The sequence below is a fragment of the Parambassis ranga genome, chromosome 10 (assembly GCF_900634625.1).
Source record: "Parambassis ranga chromosome 10, fParRan2.1, whole genome shotgun sequence".
Taxonomy (NCBI): Eukaryota; Metazoa; Chordata; class Actinopteri; family Ambassidae; genus Parambassis; species Parambassis ranga.
Window position 1 is genome coordinate 21,869,055 of NC_041031.1, and position 19,334 is coordinate 21,888,388.

General features: G+C 42.2%; 3 protein-coding genes across 5 annotated transcripts; 2 read left to right on the forward strand and 1 right to left on the reverse strand.

Moving 5' to 3' along the window:
- Window positions 1-652: 652 nt before the first annotated feature.
- Window positions 653-9,942, forward strand: slc49a3 (solute carrier family 49 member 3). Its single transcript, XM_028417049.1, has 10 exons — window positions 653-1,064; window positions 2,852-3,010; window positions 3,088-3,304; window positions 3,753-3,829; window positions 5,126-5,263; window positions 6,203-6,319; window positions 6,423-6,575; window positions 7,296-7,453; window positions 7,976-8,079; window positions 8,512-9,942. Exons 1-10 carry the CDS (start codon window positions 900-902, stop codon window positions 8,688-8,690), a joined length of 1,467 nt encoding a protein of 488 aa, XP_028272850.1. The 5' UTR covers window positions 653-899; the 3' UTR covers window positions 8,691-9,942.
- Window positions 9,943-10,288: 346 nt separating this feature from the next.
- ncbp1 (nuclear cap binding protein subunit 1) lies at window positions 10,289-16,132 on the reverse strand. 2 transcript variants are annotated; one of them, XM_028417048.1, is made up of 23 exons: window positions 15,949-16,132; window positions 15,280-15,368; window positions 15,100-15,200; window positions 14,866-15,022; window positions 14,677-14,784; window positions 14,455-14,576; window positions 14,292-14,361; window positions 13,992-14,207; window positions 13,808-13,905; window positions 13,654-13,717; window positions 13,465-13,575; window positions 13,299-13,363; window positions 13,146-13,208; window positions 12,988-13,062; window positions 12,736-12,839; window positions 12,507-12,629; window positions 12,250-12,352; window positions 11,821-11,914; window positions 11,641-11,744; window positions 11,440-11,557; window positions 11,222-11,362; window positions 10,986-11,099; window positions 10,289-10,845 (listed from the first exon to the last, which is right to left on the reverse strand). In XM_028417048.1, exons 1-23 carry the CDS (start codon window positions 15,980-15,982, stop codon window positions 10,732-10,734), a joined length of 2,388 nt encoding a protein of 795 aa, XP_028272849.1. In that variant the 5' UTR covers window positions 15,983-16,132; the 3' UTR covers window positions 10,289-10,731. The 2 variants fall into 2 exon arrangements, with proteins under 2 accessions (XP_028272849.1, XP_028272848.1); XM_028417047.1 differs by having other exon boundaries at window positions 11,222-11,365.
- A 23-nt stretch (window positions 16,133-16,155) lies between these two features.
- tstd2 (thiosulfate sulfurtransferase like domain containing 2) lies at window positions 16,156-19,043 on the forward strand. 2 transcript variants are annotated; one of them, XM_028417051.1, is made up of 9 exons: window positions 16,156-16,552; window positions 16,878-17,143; window positions 17,244-17,352; window positions 17,440-17,559; window positions 17,666-17,771; window positions 17,884-17,999; window positions 18,140-18,298; window positions 18,424-18,562; window positions 18,634-19,043. In XM_028417051.1, the coding sequence occupies exons 1-9, from the start codon at window positions 16,421-16,423 to the stop codon at window positions 18,861-18,863; spliced, it is 1,377 nt and encodes a 458-aa protein (XP_028272852.1). In that variant the 5' UTR covers window positions 16,156-16,420; the 3' UTR covers window positions 18,864-19,043. The 2 variants fall into 2 exon arrangements, with proteins under 2 accessions (XP_028272852.1, XP_028272851.1); XM_028417050.1 differs by having other exon boundaries at window positions 16,157-16,552; window positions 16,851-17,143.
- Window positions 19,044-19,334: the final 291 nt, after the last annotated feature.

Genomic DNA, 19,334 nt, shown 5'->3' on the forward strand with positions numbered 1-19,334 from the left:
ATGGAAGGATGGAGAGGATCTTTTCAGTCTTAAGTGGGTGGGACATGTTTCCAGGGACCTTAAATGGTGACGGACCTTGCTATAACATGCTAATAATCGCCTCATGGGGGCTGATGAGTCGTTCTTACAGTATCAATAACCACAATAACTCTGAAACAGATTTTTAATATTTTTAAAGATAGAAAAAATATTTCTATAGTTACTTGAAACAGCTGATGTGTTGATTTTTCTGTTAATGTTATTGTTTTCTAAGCTAAGAACCTTAACACTGGCAAACAGCAGATTAACACTAAGGCTGGATGTTCTGTAGAAACCTTTAATTTATCATTTATTAGCATGTATGTATAACCTATGTATAACTAATGGTCCATTAGAAAGCATGAGGTCTTTAAGGGAGGAGTGTGTTGTCAGAGGGATGCTAAAGAAAGGAAGAGCTCTCACTCTTTTCCTGTTTAGCTGTACTATAAATTATAATAATCTGATGATAATCCATCATATTTATCTAAAATAACTGTTTAATAAAGTAAAAAAAACAAATCTTTTATCCTCTGTGTTCGACTTTTTTTTCTGACACCAGCTGCAGGTTTGAAAAACTGCCGGATTCCATTTTTCACGCCAGGAGTGGCTCTTCGCCTCAGTAGACGATCTTTGTACAGTATGCCGCCGGTTGTTTGTGGACTTTTTCGGGAGTTTTAGAAACATCTCAGCCCCTCAGAAGAAGCAGGATGGGTTCATAGCTTGTTCTCAGTACACACTGTGATTGTTTAGTTTATCTGAGGCGTGTGTGTGTGTTGAACAACAACAACAACAACAACACAAAGCTCTGAAATGTCTCGGATTTTTGTGCGGTGTTGTTAGCTAACGAGCGCGCGCCGCTAGGCTAACCGGTAAACACGACGATGGACGGCGGCGCTGAGACCAGCTCAGAGGTCCAGACCGGTTCCTCTTTGGTTCCAAAGACCCTGACCAGTAATAACCTGGAGAAGCTGCTGTCCTTCAAGGCGTACCGGAGGCGGTGGCTGGTGCTGATGGTGCTGTGTTTGTTAAACTGCTCCAACGCGACGGTGAGTTCGTGAAAGTTTAATGTTAGCTTGTCATCAGGTACTGTCACAGTTTGGGACTTTTAGGGACTTTACTACATTAAAATTAAAATTAAAGTGTGATTTAATTATTTTGTATTACTAGAAGACATAAATCAGACCACCCCATTCAAATCTATTTAATGTCCTAACCTTTGTAATAAAAGAACTACTAATAGCTCTTATGTCATGTGACGTAGCCTTTTCTATTTATATTAATATTATTATTATGGATTTCTAAACATTTTTTATTTTATTTTAAATATTCCAGACTGAACTTGTTTGTCTGCCACTAAAGACAAATAAATCTCTATTAAGGGGTTTCTTATCTGCCGCTTGGATTTCAGGGCTTTCTTTATATATATTTATTTTTGAATGAAGCATATTATAACGATGTTAATGACTCTAAGCTAATTTGTTGACACATAAGGAAGACTTCTTTTTCCAGTTACTTAGTGTCAATGCATCCACATAATTCTATGTCTCCACGAACAGATGAACACATGTTTCACATGTTTGACTTGTGGATTGTACAAACATACATTTAGATTTAGTTTGTAGAAAACATTGAAGTTTCAGTGTAAATGGAAACTAAAGACATGAGCCGGGATTGAAATGAAGCTGTAGCTGAACTGAAACAACACCACACCAAATGTGTGTTAACTCCATTTTACTTTCAGTTTGAACATTTTTATAATAAATATCATGTTGATCTTCTTCAGAGAAAGACGTAGATTAGGTTACTGAGAGGAGACGAAAAGAAAGGGGTTGATATGATGGAGGAGGAAGAACAGGTGCAGCACAGTGTGTCGAAGATCGGATCGTGTGGTGCTAAAGAAAAATTGAACTGAAACAGCGAAGGCCTGTTTTGTTAGAATGTGTTACATGACGACAGTAACATTGTGTGATTATTTTCCTGTGTGAAACATCTTCCCATCACGTGCTGCTTTAAGAACAAGTTAGATGAGGCTGAAGAGGAAATGGAAAGAATGTGTTGAAGGAGATAAGAGAGGGTTAGCAGAGGACCCACACAGGACTGTGTTGTACGGATAACGTGATTCTCATGTGTCACTGCTCGGCAGGTAATCCAGGCTGCTTTCTCCTGTGTTTGCTTGTCTTAAATTGCAGCCATGTTTGGCAAACACGGCAGTGGCAGTATAATACTGTGGGGATGTTTCAGTGCGTCTAGAACTAGGAATCAGAAAAAGAGAAAGAAAAGAAACGTAAAGCAGCCTGCAGCAAAACTCGGTCTTGGTCGTGGTTTTCTCTTCGTCTCTTCTGGTGAATCATTGACCGGCCTACACAAAGCCCTGAATTCAATCTGACTGAAGATCTTTAGAGTGTTCTTAAGGTCATGGTCCATGCCAGGAGACCATCAAAATTCACCTAAGAATGAGCTAGGAAACTTCTTAAAAACCACACCAAAGTGTTCACCACCACACTCCAGACTGTTCAGCACAAAAAAGGTCAGACGACTGAGTGTTAGCATCAGGGGATCATCATTTTGAGTGTGGCTGGAAATGTTAAAACTGTCTTTGCTCCAGAGAACAGGGAAAAATGTCTGATTTTTGTCAGTGCTAATAATTTAGCAGCCATACTGTTGTGGCTGATTAATATATTGGATTTTATCCGTTTATCTGGAACCAAACATGATCGCATTTAACACAATTGTTTAATGTTAACAGTGCTTAAAATTCAAGATTCACCTTTGACACGGTGAGTTTTATTTTCAGAAATTATCGTAATGTTTGAATTCTCATGTGTCTTTCCAGATATGGCTTACCTTTGCACCAGTAGCAGACCAGTCCGCCCAGTACCTAAAGGTCACCTTGGACGATATAAACTGGTTATCACTGGTCTTCATGGTGGTGGCTATTCCGCTCAGTTTTGGCACTACCTGGATGCTGGACACCCTTGGGCTGCGGATCTCGGTACAAAAACTCTAAACAATTACGTTTCTGTATTTTTTAGTATTGTAATTTGACCTCCCGCCATCTTGACCTGACAGCTGATCTTGGGGTCCTGGCTGAACATGTTTGGAGCCTTGCTGCGCTTCTTCGGCACTATTTCAGTTGTGAGCTCAGATGTCCGGTACCCGCTGGTGATGCTGGGTCAGACTATGGGTGCCATCGCTCAGCCCCTCATCATTTTCACCCCAACCAAGCTGGCTGCTCTGTGGTTCCCTGAGAATCAGCGAGCCACAGCTAACATGATCGCCTCCATGTGTGAGTGACCTCAGGAGTAGAACAGTCTTTAAAGATTTCTGACCATATATTGATGATTACTGGTGGATCTGATGGATCGTTTTAAACACATGAATAGGTTTTTAAAGGTTTATGGGTAAACACTGGAGTGTACATGCAGACAGTGGATTAATGTCCTGGTGCTTGTGCCTGCTGTCATGTTTGAGCAGTATCAGTACACAGAGGAACTGCCAACATGTGCACGGAAGCATTTTGTCACCACACTCTCATGGAGACACAGCAAAAGGAAGCAGATAACAATAGTCAACGTACCAAAAATGAAGAAAGTAGAAAATCAAAAACCAGGAGATCAGGTTTCACTTTCAGATTTGTTGTTTTGATGCCTCTGACATCACTGAAACAGGAAGTGATACACTGACCTGAAACAGCCCGAACAGCCCCTGATAACACTTCTCTCTTCCCTCCTCAGCTAATCCCCTGGGTGTTCTTCTGGCTAACATCATCTCTCCTGCGCTGGCCACCACATCCACCCGTATACCAATTCTGGTGAGCTGAGCTAAGATGAACTCTGTAGCCTTCAGGAAGTGCTCCCTGTCTGTGCAGTGTCATCATTTTCTGCTAACATGTGGGAATTGATACTCTAAAGATCAGCAGAGTAGCAGTGTGACCTCTGAGTTTATAAAAAGGCGCAGCTCAGTTGTTTAGAGCCTGTTTTCCAGACTGATTTGTTAACTTGTATGTGGAAATACAGGAGCATTTAACACTATAACGATAAAGAATTTATATAAAAATACATATTTCCTAACTCATCTTCCAAACATTAGTGAATGCTGTGCATTGACTGACAGTGTAAACAGTATAATGCAAGTTAAACAGATGTAAAGACTTATTTTAAGCTACTGGCGTTTCCTTTGTATCAATGAGTTGCATTAACTGTGGTAAAAAAAAATTGTAAAAATGGGTCATAATTTGAGGAGCAGTGAGAAGGGAAAGGCTGCAGGATTGAACTGAATTTGTCTTGTTAAAATATCCTACATTTTAGAACCCATCATAAATGTGTTCTTCTGAAGATATAGACAAGAGTCATGCAACAAATCCAAGTGCAGTCTGACTGTAAAGGTCGAGACCCTGTGTGCCTCCATATTTGTGACATTGTGTAGCTTCTCTGTAGACATTTGGCCTGGAGAACCATTAAAGTGTTTACAGGTGAAACGTGGAGGCGGATGAAGTATCTGAATGTCCAGTTATTATAGATATAGATATAGATATAGATATAGATTAGATATAGATTAGATATAGATTAGATATAGGGTTTCAAAGTGAGAAGCAGACTCCAAACAGTTTCAGGCTAGCTTCAGCAAATAGAAGTAAAAATGAATGGTTGAATTAATAAATAGATGAGAGAACAGTTAAAAAGTTTCAAGTTCAGTTTTTTCCAGGCTTTTTATTGTAGTCTGAGTCAACATTAGGCTATTTCGGTCAAATACTGAGTGCATATGGGCTCAACTAAACTGATAATGACCCAAGGCAATCAGGAATTGACTTAGTTGGGGTTGGAAGGGGGGGGGCACCTTTTTCCAGTCTCTGTCTGAGCGAAGGCCTAAAGTTTTAGTTGCTATATAACACTGGGGGGCACTTTGTGGCATGTCAGGCCCTCCTCTGTTCACTCACCATTAAAACAAGCATCTCCTTTAGAATTAAAAGCTCATCATAGCCACAAAACTGCAGCAGCTGACCTCTGACTGCTCCTCACCTGCTAATGATGATAAACCGCCTTTGATTTCAAGTGCTAACATCCATTTATCACCACATTGTGTGTGTGTGTGTGTGTGTCTCCTCCAGCTGCTTGCCTATGCAGTGCCGACGTGCTTCATCTGTTTCCTAGCAACCGTTGGGATACGGAGCAGTACCCCCCCAACACCTCCGTCAGCGAGCGCGGAGTGCTCCAGCTCAGAACCGTTCAAAGAGGGCATCAAACTGGTAAGACAGACACAGACCTTGGTACCTTGGTAACCAAGAAAATGGAGGAGACGCTTGTTCTGGGGATTTATGTTTCTTTCGCTGTATGTCAGATGGAAATTACTGCAGCCAAGACACTAAAGTCCATTGATGCCATGGAGATAATCCTGATTAGGGACTTCCCAGCACACTGCCAGCAATATCCTGTCAGGAAAAACAGACTCTCCAAGAGGAAACAAAACTGTATGCTGAGGAGTTAAATCAGCTGTGCAAACTCTAATAGGAAGTTAACTGCGCCGCAGTGCAGACACTGACACATCATCACCAGGGCCTTGTTTTTAACCCTGATGTGAGATAAGACGTCTGAAGACCGGACGGCCTTAGCTTATCTCTGATCTGGCTCTCAAAAGTCCCAGATCACGCCGGCGTGATTGTATTACGTGACATTTCCATCGATCTTTCCATCTTTGGAAAGTGCAGATTTCGAACGTTCACCCAGTTTTTATTTTATGTTGATACACCCAGTAAAACCAGAGATACGATACGTTTTAGTTCGAGTATTTGTCAGAGCATAAAAGTGCGATCAGAGCGCTCGGCAGGCGTTTGATTTCTCTCGCCGTACTCGTCAATTTTGGTCTTTTTACAAGTCGGTCAGATATAAATAGTAGATAAATAGTATTTTTTTCCATTCAGATTTAGTGACTTTTTGTTTGTTTTGGGGCCCAATATGTTAATAGAGTAGGTTAAACCTAAAAATAATGATCAGATCTTATAGGTGAGGTTGTGCTGAAAAGGATACCAAACATGGGTATGGTAATATTTTCAATGTGGGATATTAAGACAAAACCAAAAGCATTCATAAACAGCCAGAATAGGCCCAGACTTCTGAAGGCTAATGTTGTGCTTTAACTATGTTTCTGTGCAGTGCACATACCTATTCTTGTGCATGTTCCTCTGCAGTTACTGAGGAACAAAGCCTACCTCATCCTGCTGCTGAGTTTTGGCTCCGGCATCGGTATTTTCACCTGCTTCTCCACGCTGCTGGAGCAGATCCTGTGTGTGAAAGGATATACCAACGTAAGTACAAAGCAACGCAGACAAAAGGCGCCATATTGATTTTGGTATTTATGTAACTGTAACCATGGTAACATTTATTCCTCATACCGTGTAACATTTACAGGACTTTGCTGGCTTGTGTGGCGCTCTCTTCATCATCTTTGGCACCTTCGGCGCCGCCCTTTTTGGTCTGTACGTCGACAAAACCAAGAAGTTCATCGAGGTCTCAAAGATCAACATGAGCTTCACGTCTCTGGCCGGCATCGCCTTCTCAGTGGTCAGAGCTCAGAGCTTTAAGAGCTTTTTATGGTTTATTATTTCTGCTGTGAAGGTGGATGTTCTCATATGGAAGTCTGTGAGGATTGGCACGTTTGGAGACAGCCTCGAGTGGACAGCCGAGTAACTGCAGTCTTTGTCACTTCCACAATGAGTTTCTACCCGTTTCAATGTGCTGCCTGCTGTTAAACCAGTTTAAGGAATAATTCATTAGTATCAAGAGATCCACCACTTTTTTTGTCACCTGTCTGCTACCTAGATAGTCAACGTTGATGATAATTGATGTTTTTAGCAGCAAACTGAAGCTTAAATTGATGCTGTACACTGCTGTTTAGTGACAGATTTATACTTTAATATCTGCAGGTCTGTTTTATTTGGTAAAAACCGTTCTGAAGCTTAAAGGTTGATGTAGAGGCTGCTGGTTATAATTACTTTAGTATGTGCGTGCAGGTGATGGTAAACAAAGAAAAATGGAACACTGGGTTTGATGAACACTTTCAATGCTCCTATGGGGTATTTTGGTCCAGCTATATTGACAGTTTTGTCAACTGAGAGCCATAGGAATCGAATACCTATGAGGTTATCCAGAGGACACCAACCCCCTTTTTTAAGAGTTCAGAAGAAGCAGGAAGTTCAGAGACTTTTACTAGCTAAAAAAAGAAGAATCAGTTTGGCAAACAGCTTTTTAAATGAGGAATGAACTCTTCTCTCTTCCTCTCAGGTCGCTCTGATGCCGCAGCAGAAAGTCGCCGTTGCCGCCACCTGCTCCCTCTTTGGCTTTTTTGGGTTTTCCATTTTCCCGGTGGTCATGGAGCTGTCGGTGGAGTGTTCGTATCCAGTAGGAGAGGCCATTTCAGCCGGACTCCTCTTTGTGTCGGGGTACTATTGATTGATCATACACATACACGCTGCTCTTCATTGTGAGGAGGTTTCAGTCTGATTTGTTTAAATTTTCACCATGTGGAATTAAAATCCACATGCAAAGTTAAGGCTCCAATTCTCCATCAAAATATCTGTTAACTCCCCAAATCCATCATTCAAAGGTCAAAATGCTCGGATACAGATAAGAGTTCTAGAGCAAGAATGGCTCCAGCAAGATAACATTAGGATTTTATTTGGGGGGGAAACAGATAAATGTGGACTTTAAGATGCCTTAAATGTTCAAACAAGAAAATGAGATACACTGATTAATGTTTATTGACAAACTCAAGAGCTTCTGTGTTAGATCAGTCCCTGTTTTAACAGCCAAGAAGCCAACAAAGCTTTGTGAGTCCTCCTTCAAAACGTTTCATCAAGAAGAGGTTTTAGCTGTTTTCAAGGGATCAAGAGAAACTTAAGGCACTGAATGTGTGTAACATTTCCAGCTACGGTATTCAAAATAAGGTCCTGATCCTCTTACAGGCAGGTTCTGTCTGTCATCTACATGATCCTCCTTCAGTCGCTGACCACGCGGCTCACGGACTGTCCTCTGTCCACCTGTGGGGACGCAGTCTTCAGCTGGAGAGGTATGTTGAGTTTTTTACAGTCTACAGGTTCAGTCTGCAGCTGCAGTGCAGATCTTTTATCTCCCCCCTTTCTGCAGTGAATGCAATCACACACAAACAGCTGATACCAAGCAGCCCTTTGTCTGTTCTACCTCATAAATTCATCAGTTGTTTGTTTCTTTTATTTTGTTCTGAACATTGAGACGCTCCAGAACTAGTACTGTTAGAGAGTGTTTGTCCTGGTCTTCGTTCAATCAGAGGCCAATACTGTGGAACTGATAGATTCACATATTGTTTCACAGCTTGCAAAAGACTGAGAACCCCTGGTATAGAACAAACCTTTCCTTTAGTGAAATCAACTCATTAATTGGCTGACAGTACTGTGTATCTCTGCCCAGCCTTTAATACATAACTATAACACTGAAGTGACTTTCTTCTACCTCTGGCCCTCAGTGCCCCTGATGCTGTTGTCTGCTCTGAGCTGTTTTTTCACCTGCGTCTTCGTCCTCTTCTTCCACACCCGCTATCGGCGCCTGGAGGCTGAAGAGCAGGCGACTTACGGAACAAAGCAAAGCGACAGTTCGGTTAAAGACCAGCAGGCTTTGACTGCAGAGCAGCCAACAACAAACTGAATTACGGGTGAGACTAATCCAAATCAGCTACAGGGGAAAAGGAGTTGCACTAACCTCACTGACGGGATAAAACGTTCCTGTGCATTTGCATTCTCTTTTCGTACAATACTGGGGCCAAACACTTTTGACATACTTTTTATTATTATTATTATCATTATTATTATTGTTATTATTATTAATAATAACAATAACTTAAACCAATGAAATTTAACACACATGAAAAAAATAGGAAGGATTTTTATAGAAAAAAATAAATATATTAAAGTTTATATAACATTCTCAGGTCGTATGCTTTAAACTAAATAAGATAAACCAAACATATGAAGTTCGTATATGAATGGTACCGTTAGCACTTACTGCCGTTAGAGAGAAGCAGTGTGGAGGAAAAAAAACACACATTCTTCATGTTCAGTAAAAATCATGAAGGTTTCACTGCAGCGCTCAGCATCCTGATCTTTACTGAACTGAATGCGCTTCATTATGTTCCTCTGAAAGGCCAAAGCTGACTCCAGACACAGCAGAGCTGCACTCCCAACACGGACTGTAACACAAAAAGGGACGAATCTGTCATGTCAGTCACAGGTTGTCTTAATTATAAGGAGTAACTTATATAACAGTCCTCTCCCTGTGCAATGATAAACTTACCAATAGGGACCCAGAGTGCTTTTGTTATCATGTTAATCTCTGCTGTAAAGGTTTTGGAGCTTCTACTTTGAGTACGTACAAGGACTGTTCTCCAAAAACACTCATACCGTGAGCTGAAATATGTCCTTTATATCTTCTGACCTCAGTACAGGCACATCTGTACTCAAACCACTATAAAAGCTCGAATAGCTTCTGTTTACTAACTCATACTTCAAGATAAAAATGTATTCACTTTATATTTACATGCTGCCTTCTGGACTGCAGACGTTTAGAAACGGGTTTGAAAAGTGTTAAAAGTGCAATAAAGCAAATAAACTCTTTACTGATACTGTGCCTGATGCCAAAGCAATACATCAGCATGCATTCAAGGACAATGTCCTCTGAACGTTTTACCATTTTAAAGCCATTTAATCGCTCAGAGTCTCATGTGTTCATATTTTTATAACTTGAGTTTTTGTCAATAGGACCAATATGGAAGACACAGAGCTAAAAACCAGTGATACTGATGCTTTTTAAAGAGGTGGTAGGAAACAGACTGAAGGTCATGTGTAATGTACATATACTGTATGACTGCTGCGGCTGAAATAAAAATAAGTCTTCTTTCCAAGTTTCTGTTCTGTTTTCGGCTGCAGATCAGCCACTTTACTCACTTTGTTTTTGTCATGTGACAGCTGTTTGTGAGTCAGTCATGTGCTCCCAGTTGTGCTGAGCACAGACTTTTAAAACCTTTCAGCATCTTCTTAGTGTACATGCTTTATCTTTGGCAAAGTAAGTTTTGATGAATTGTCCAAATATTCTTCCTGTTTTTATACTTTCTATGGTGATGGGAGCTTCTGTGTAGATATTTGCACAGATTTCCTTTTGGTTTCTAATCATTCTTTATCTTACACAGCCTGTGTTTTAAAGCCATCGGTATAAAAAGGGCGCAACAAAGGCACAAAAAAGCAGGAGCATAAGGACTGGACAGTTTTAATTACTTCCCAATTCCACATAAAACAAATATAAAAAAAGTAGATCACTCTCCAGATTCAGAATCAATCATAACCGACCTGAAGTCTCCTCCTCCTCCTATGAACATGTCTCAAGACAGTTTGTACAGTTTTAAAAAGACCCATTCATCATATGAGCAGGAGGTAAAAATCAGCTAACTGAAGCAAAAAATAAAACAAATTAAAAAAAAAAAAGAAGACCACTACATCAAATTAATAGACTATTCAAACAGACTGCTGAGTTCCTACTTTGAAAGACGTCCTTGGTTCCGGCTGCATGTAACTGACATGAAAGGCCCCAAATGCAAAACAGGTCAAATTAAAAAAAATAATAATGGTAACGAGATTCTTGATGCAAGAGCGTAGTAGGTTCTAAAGTGTCGGTTTGTCACATTAGGTAATACGTCTCAGAGCTGCAGGGCGCAGAACTGCTGGTACACGGCCAGGATGTGGTGGTCGAGCTCGGCGGTGAACAGCAGGTTCTCCAGGGTCCCCATGTACTGCTGGATGGTCACATGGTGCTGTACACGAGGGCAGACGCAACATCAGAGACAGGACACACACACAGTGAGTGTTTATAGAGTGTGAGTTAACTAGATTTGAGAAAAAGTAGAGTCTATAAAGCAGATCTGACACTGGCTGTGTGTGAGAGATGTTTTACCATGAGGAAGATCTGCTGCAGCCGCTCAATGCAGTTTTTGTACCAGGGTGTGCTGATGTCGATGCCGCCTGTCTCACAGCGAACCAGATGCTCCGTCAACAACATGATGAAACGCTGAGTGGGTTGGAGGGAAACACACACACACACACACACACACACGTTTGGGTTAAAGCTGCTCTGAACAGGGTTCTATCAGGGGAACTGCATGAATTTGACTGCGTTCATCAGCAAATCACCTGGAAGATGACAAGGAAGAGGTTTTTCTGTTCGCTCTGAGCAGACTCCACCTTCTCCTGCAGCCTCTCGATCTGCTCCTCCAGCTGACCCTCCTCATCCTCGCTGTTCTTGTCCATGTCTTCATCGTCGCCGCTGTCCCTCTGCTAGAGTACAACCACACGTTAGTGTTCTCTAAATAAAACATGTTGGACATGATGTGATGGAACGTGGAAGTTACCCTCTTGTGCTGCTGTTTCTCCAGCTTGTCTTTGGCCTCCTCCAGCTCCTTCTGGATCTTCTGGACGTGTTTGTTCATCTTGCGGATGGTCGAGTGAAGAATTTCCCAGATGTAAAGTCTAGAAAAGCGAAGAGTCTTTCAGTTTCTATTTTAGACATTACTGCACGTGACTCACCCCCCTTTCAGCAGCTGCTCTCTCACCTGGTGAACTCGTGGGCCATATCCTGAGAGAAGAGCCAGTTGGCGACGGCAGCACAGTCCACAATCTGCGTCCGAACCATTTTGTCCACCAGCACTGCAATCATCTGTGATGGGCCAATAATCCACATGTGAGTAAAACGCAGCGATTTTCCTGCATAAGCCGTTTATGTTTATTTGTACCTGTGGGTGGTTCCTCCACACATCATACACCACTTTGAGGATGTGGAGTTTTCCCTCGTCGCTGTCTGTCAGGGCCTTCAGGATCTCATGGAACCTGGGAAGAGCAGGTTCAGGTGAGAAACCTTTGAATCCCTTTATAGGACAGAATGTTTTTAGTCTGTTTTAGCTCTTAGCTTTTCCCCTTAGGTACGGTTACTACATTAAAACATGTTGTGGTTAATGGTGCTGTGAATTCAAGGCTGTGGAGTAAAAGCGGAGGATGGAAGTGGCTCCCTGGTAAAATGCTTTCTACTCACACAGCTTCAGAGTTTTATTTTATTCTGCAGGACAAAGCCTGTATTTTAGTCTGGAAATGATAATGATCACTACAGACACTTTTTGTGTTTTCAAATTGAGCTAGATAATTTACAAATGTCAGGTTAAACTTACTTTCCAAGGGCACTGAAGGAGTGACTGAAAGATTTTGCTGCCAGGTGAAGCAAAGTCTGCAGGAACACGTCGATCTTCAGAGGGTTGAAGCTCTCGCCTTCGTCTGCAACAAAGTCAGTAAGTATCACCACTCAGGTTGAAATCATACCCGGGTGGATCTTAAAACCACAAGTCCTGATTTCCTCTGTTGAATGGCACAAGGTATTTACAATAACAAAGCAAATAAAAGTGATGGTAAAGAAATTAAAAAAACTTACCATCATCATCTTCTTGGTTGGGGTTGGGGACTTCTTTTAGGATGGCGAGAATCTCTTCGTTGGTTGCTCGGTTCTTGATGGCGTTTCCAACGGTGATAGAGGCGGGGTACCCAGGTAACGAAGCTGTGAGGCAGCACACATTTTGTTAGTTTGAACCATCTGATGAAATAATAGATGAGGCTTTTATCAATATGTTTATGAAAATAGTAGGGGGGGGGGGCATTCTTACAAGAACTTTCATCCATGTATTTATAAGTGAAGATGGGTTCAGCAGGGATGAGGGCTGAGAAGGTTGTAGGGACGATGTCCACTATCCTCTGATGGTACGAAAGTCTGTGGAAGTGGAAGGAGCGAAACAAAAGGGATGAGACAGATGTTACAGATATTCCCACTGAGAAATCATAGAAAATATGCTTCTGTGTTACAGAAAAAAAACTAAATCTGCAGATAAAAATCATGTTACAGTAAATTTCTTTAATACCTCATGGATTTCTCCAGAACCTCTTTGACAAACTTGGGCTTTGGTTTCTCCAGATCCACAGACAAGCAGTCAGCCCTTTAAAGAGGGAACACAATTCCAATCACATCCTGAATGTCCCAACTATTTAAAGCTTCATACAGTTGCTAGAAATTGCTCACCAGTCATCCCAGCTCCATCGGAACTGGAAGTTGCTCAAATGATGAGAAAACCAGTTGATTAGTCTGCAAAAAAAGGTGATGTTACATCACAGACAGGAAGCAAACACTGCAGTGAATCTTTTCTGTCACTCAGCAAATATGCAGAAAAATTACCTGTCTATACAGGTGGTGTTCATAGTGTCCAGTCGCATGTAAAGCATCTCTGTGGCTTGAGCCAACTAACAGGCAGGTGTTAAAGAAAGAGTTCCTCAACCCATGCTCAAATAATTCATATTTCTTTGTACTCATCCTAAAATGTAAGAAATACAATCAAGGATACAACTTGTGGCAGCGATCCGGGCTGCAGTTTGCACAGCTCGATCAGGAGTGCTGTGTACATAACATCAAGGTGAGGCGGCGAGGGAAGCTGGAAGAGTTCTCCAAAGATCACCTGGAAAAAAAAACATTCAAAACATTGATCATGAAGGCTTTAACTTGCTGGTCACATCATGCCGAAACAAATGTGTACCTCCACAATGTGGTAGTTGAGCGGGATCTTATTTTTCCCTGGATAGCTGAGTAACTGAGCAGCACTGAGAGGAAGGACAGACAAATGTCAGTGTTGAAGTGATCATTCATGCACACGGTGAAGCTTTACAATCACGATCTGGCTCTGTACTCACCATGTTTTCCTCTCTTTCCAGTGAGTTTTGATGATACAGTGCAGGTTTTCTTCGATGACGAATCTCTCCACAGAATGACTGCCAGGCATAACAGGTCCCTGGGGAGGAGGATCGTGCCAATAACCAGGTGTGCTTTAAAATGTGATTTCACTGGTGTGTGTTTGTTACTAATATCTGTCATTACCTCTGGAGCATCAGTGTAGTCAAACATGCGGAAGATGACGCGGGGGATGGGGTACTGGGCGTCAGGCATGTGTCCCGGCGGGGTGAAGGGGGGCAGGTTGTGTTGCAGGGCCTCGCACAGCACGCTGTCGAAGGCGATGTACGGACGAAGGATGTGACGCTCCTGCCAGCGGTCTTTCTTCAGCTTCTGGATCTGAGCCCATAGGCAATCCAGGTACTGGAGAACAGGAAGAGACCATTTTATCACCCCGCAAAAAATTACACATTTAGACAAAAAAGCTGCTCATTGTGTGTCTCCTACCTCCTCTTGTGGATGTGGCTTTTCTGCAGTCCACACCTGCAACATGGGGACGTGAGTCTTTACTCTTCTCCTGGAAAATTCATAAAATACAGATCCACATGTAATGAAAAGAGCTTTTGACAACAGGAACATGTTTAACTGATGCAATATTGACGGCTCTTACTTGAGGTATCCTTCAACCTGGCTGAGGAGCCGGTCCATCTCAACATCCTTCTTCTCATAGAGCTCCTTACCGACCCAGGGCAGACAGGACAGAACGACGTACACAAACCAATCCGACCTCACCTGAGGACGCAAAAGGGATCAATTACAACACATCAGCATGAAGCATGCTGTACAATTAATCCATTTGGTTCACAGATAAAACAATCAAATGTCCACCTACCTGTGGGACATCTTCCTCCTGGGTAACACTGACAAAGTTTTCAAACATGGCCACCATGGAGGGAGCAGCAATCACATGGCAGTTGACCAGGTCAGACAGAAAACGCACCTAAAATGAAAGATATTATGTAAGAAAATACACACATTTGTCGTGATACAATTTGAAAAAGAGTATTGATAGCAAGCATACCAAGTAAACCGCTTCATTGTACAAGTTATTTTTCAGCGTCTCTTTGAGCTGCCTGATCATGGCCTCCACAAACTCGCCGCCAAAGTTGTAGTTCCTGGCATTAAGGAGGCCGACTAAAGTTGTATACACGGTCAGCTTCTCGGGCAGGAGGCGGGCACTGTCGGCAAATGAGAACTCAGTGAGAACAGGCATCCGTACACTCTTTTCGTTCATGTGGAGCTGGTATGTACTTACACAGCACATAAAATGCGCAGGATTTTGTTTTTGTAGTTTGGAAGGTCGGCCTCTAACACACCTGCGAGGCCCTCCAAGTTGCTCTCCAGAGAGGATGTGCTCTGTGGGGGAAACAGGTTTTTAGAAAAAGCTCCACAGAGCTGAAGGTTCTGTTTTTACTGGACATAAAAATAATCCCACCTTTTCTCCCACACGACATATCAGCGACTCAAGGCGGTCCTCTATCTCAATAGGCTCTGATGTTCTCCTCCTTTTATGGGCTTGACCTCCTAGAAGGTAACACGGCCACAGTTAAGAGTAACTCAGAAAAATCACTGAACACAATATTGAAGCACTGAAAACCAATTTGTACTACCATGAGCTGAATCTGAGTTCACGAAACCACTTCTACGCTGTCGTTTAAAAGAAAATGACTAAAGGCTACAAAAACATGGAATCAGCTTTAACATTATCTGGGGGAGCAAAAAATTCTGATCAATAAATAAACTTAAAATCAGCCTCATACTACAGGTTAACAACAAATCTCAGCACCTAGTTGCCGCCCCCATATTAACTACACCGGAGTTAACCAGACTTAGCTAATCCAGCAGCTAGCAGTACCGGTTAATTCTGTAGGTTCTACTTTAGCTGACAGTCTCGGTTTAGTACCACCATAATGTTAACAAAAAAAAATATCAGCAACTATTATGCAAGTTTCGACAATAACTTCGACATAACTCCAATAACGCAGCATTTAATGCTAAACCAGGCATACTGCGTGAATGCACCAAAAACACGCTAACGTTAGCTAAGCAAAGCTAGTTAGCATACTGTCTGAATTACACATGCCGTGATCCTTCGTTGACTCACCGTCATTCTCGTCGCTGTGTCGTCTCCTGGACATTTTTCACTCCACCTAACTAAAAAAAATCAACAGTAGCCAGACAGCAAAAAAAAATAACCATGCAACGAATCAGGAGGATCGTTAAAGAAGCTTCTGTCTAGATCACTCAGCCTGGCCGCAGAAAAATAATAGCGGTTGGATTCAAGTGAGGCACATCCGGGGCATTCACGGGGTCAACCGGAAGGTGCACCGTCTTTATTCGTCCGGCTCTTTCCTGCCCCCCGTCTCCTCCACGTTTGATGAAAGTGGTGTATTTATTATGTGTTTTTATAAAGTCTAAGGCTTTATATTAAGTATTAGCCAATATTTTGATAACATTTAGTAATGTGGCAATTCAATTGATTTAGAAATACGCTGATTTTGACGGCATCTTGTAACTTAGCTAAAACTGTGTACTAGCTAACAAAGTTCAGGCTGTTTTAGTAGCTGTTAAACGCAATGGCAGGCGATAATATTCCCTGTTCAGAGTTCATGAACCTGGAGGTTGACACTCCAACATGTGATGGATTAAAACAGGAAAAACTACTGTCTGCTTCACAGAGAAGATGTTACAGTTTGTGCAGGAGGAAGGTGAGTAGCAACAGAAACACTGGTATAGCCTAGCTTATGTTTGTGTATTCTGATAAATTTAGATTTATCAAAAATGACAGCTCACGGTAAACAACTGCAAACAGCTAACATCTAAAAAATAAATTGTTTCTATATATATATATCTATACTGTGCTCATGTGCAACAGCTGTAGCCCTAACACAGGTGACATGCGATGGCCTTCATTGCTGGTAGTTCTGTGAAGATAAAATGTTGCATTGATTTAAGACATACTGACTTTGCTGCATGAGAAACGCTTCGTTTTTTTGGTCTTCATAGTCTTTTGCTGCCTTTGTTGCGTCCAAGAGGAGCAGCGGTCAGGAGGTGGAGGGAAGCACAGCTTGGTGCTGCTGTGGCCAGACCTTCAGTGAACACCCTGCCGTTCACAAACATGTGGCCAGAACCCATAATTCTGAAATCCAGCAGCTCACACAGGACACATACGAGCATCTGTTAAGCCAAATGGAAGAAGAACCTGAAACACAGCAGCTAGATGAGCACAAGGCAGCGGCTGTGGACGTCTCTGCATGGACACCAAACATCGGCCATGTCTCTGAAGGCCAACTTAAAAAGTACACGCACGTTTTTGTTCCTCCTGTCTGAGCTTAGCTGTCATCTTGATGTTTATAATTTCTCACTCCTCTTGAATATTGTTCTCTTGCTCTCTGTTAGTGGTCCAGGGAAGGTTCTCCTCTACTATTGCTACTGTCATGTAGAGGAGCCACATATCATCTGTGCTTGGCAGAAAGCTTTGTGTGAGAAGCTTCACTTAACTGGCAAGGTGAGTAAACTCTGAAAGGATTCTGCCTGAGAGACCCACTTACTTGACATGACAGTCATTTTAAAATGTATGTTGATCTTTTTTCAGGTGAGAGTAGCAACAGAAGGCATCAATGGAACCGTTGGAGGAACTGTCATGGCCACTGATATTTACATTGAAGCTATGACTTCACATCCTCTCTTCAAGATGGACAGAGAGGATTTTAAGGTCAGAATAAGACAAAGACGCCTCCTCTGGGTGTCATATAGTGTCTCTGTTTTTATTAAACCCTGCATTTTGATGGAACAGTTTATCCACATGTGGTTTTGTGCAGACGAGTGACGGTGGTGCGGAGTGTTTCACAGACTTGAAGGTGGGAGTCTATAAGGAAATTGTTCCAATGGGAGTGGATCCTGATGTCATTTCCTACCAGCTGGCAGGTACTGGCCGGTTTCTGTTGAAGATGCTGCACCTTAAAGTTTTACTGTGTGTATTTTTTTTAGTTAGTTAGTTTTTAGTTTATTGTGTGAGTAATGCATTTTTGCTTCTTAGGAGTTCATCTGGAGCCTGAAGCGTTTCACAGAGAAGTGGAGGCTCTGCTGGCTGAAGGAGATTTTTGCTCTGACACCATCCTCCTGGACTGCCGCAATTTCTACGAGAGCAAGATTGTATGTACTTTCATAGACTCTGCATGCTATCATCTGACCTTTCACCTGTTTGTGCCCTGCCGACACCAGCTACCATCAAAAAAGGAAATATTGTCACAAGTGAATGATTGAATAATTGGATTTTTTTTATTTCCCATCAGGGGCAGTTTACCCGATGTCTGGCACCAAACATCCGTAAGTTCAGCTACTTCCCGGACTATGTGGACCAGAACCTCGAGCTGTTCAGAGACAAGAAGGTGCTGATGTACTGCACAGGAGGGATCCGCTGTGAGCGTGGCTCCGCTTACCTTCGCTCAAAAGTAAGCTGGATTGTAAACATCCTGCACGTTGCTGGGTCTTCACTGTTGTATTCAAAACGTTTAACACATCTGCAGCTTCTAATCAGAACTCTTGTTAACTCCTGAATCTCCTGCCTCGCCTGCAGGATGTGTGTAAAGAAGTTTATCAGCTGAAAGGTGGAATTCATAAATACCTGGAGCGTTTTCCTGAAGGCTTCTATCGAGGGAAACTTTTCGTGTTTGATGAACGCTACACCATCTCCTCAAACAACGACATTATCTCAGGTCAGTGCGTGCACCGAGCTCCCCTGTCAGCCTGATGAATTAACAATTAACAATGACTATTCTCCGCTCAGACTGCAGGTACTGCGGCTCTCCGTGGGACCACTATGAGCTGTGTTCCACTAATTTCTGCTGCCAGCTGGTTCTGTCCTGTCCCAGCTGCAGACAGGGTGGACACACAGCCTGCTGCCCCACCTGCCAGATGAAGGGACGGGCTCAGAGCGAGGCGACGCCGCATCAGAAAGAGGAGTGTGAGTGCACCGACACACGTCCCAGAATCCCTCAGGATGTGTCTCAAACATAAACGGTGAAATCGGTGCTTAATAATGACTGTAACTGTGGTAAATTTTAAAGTTTTATTAATGAAACATTTTATTACGCCTGCTGTATCTATGAAATGTATGTTGTGATTATTGTGAACATGTCATCACTAATAACAGGCTCATTCCAGCTTGTTTGTGTATAAATGTGACTTCTCAAATTACAGTTTTGATCTGTTTTGCATTCTGATTTTACAGATATTTAATTATCTACACCTAACACAAGCAAACAGAACAAGTACTGTTCACTACTGCACTGCGTGCTTTCCAAACTTTGCAAACCTGGGCTAAGTTCTGGAGTTTGCAGGTGTCTCTTAAACAAACCACAATGCAGTAACGCATCTGTGTGCCTCACTTAGGAAGTACATGCATATGTGTCAATGTGAAAACAAACCGTTAAAAAAAACAGCCTTCAAGTGTGCAGTGAAGTTATTTCATGACCATAAAAAATAAAG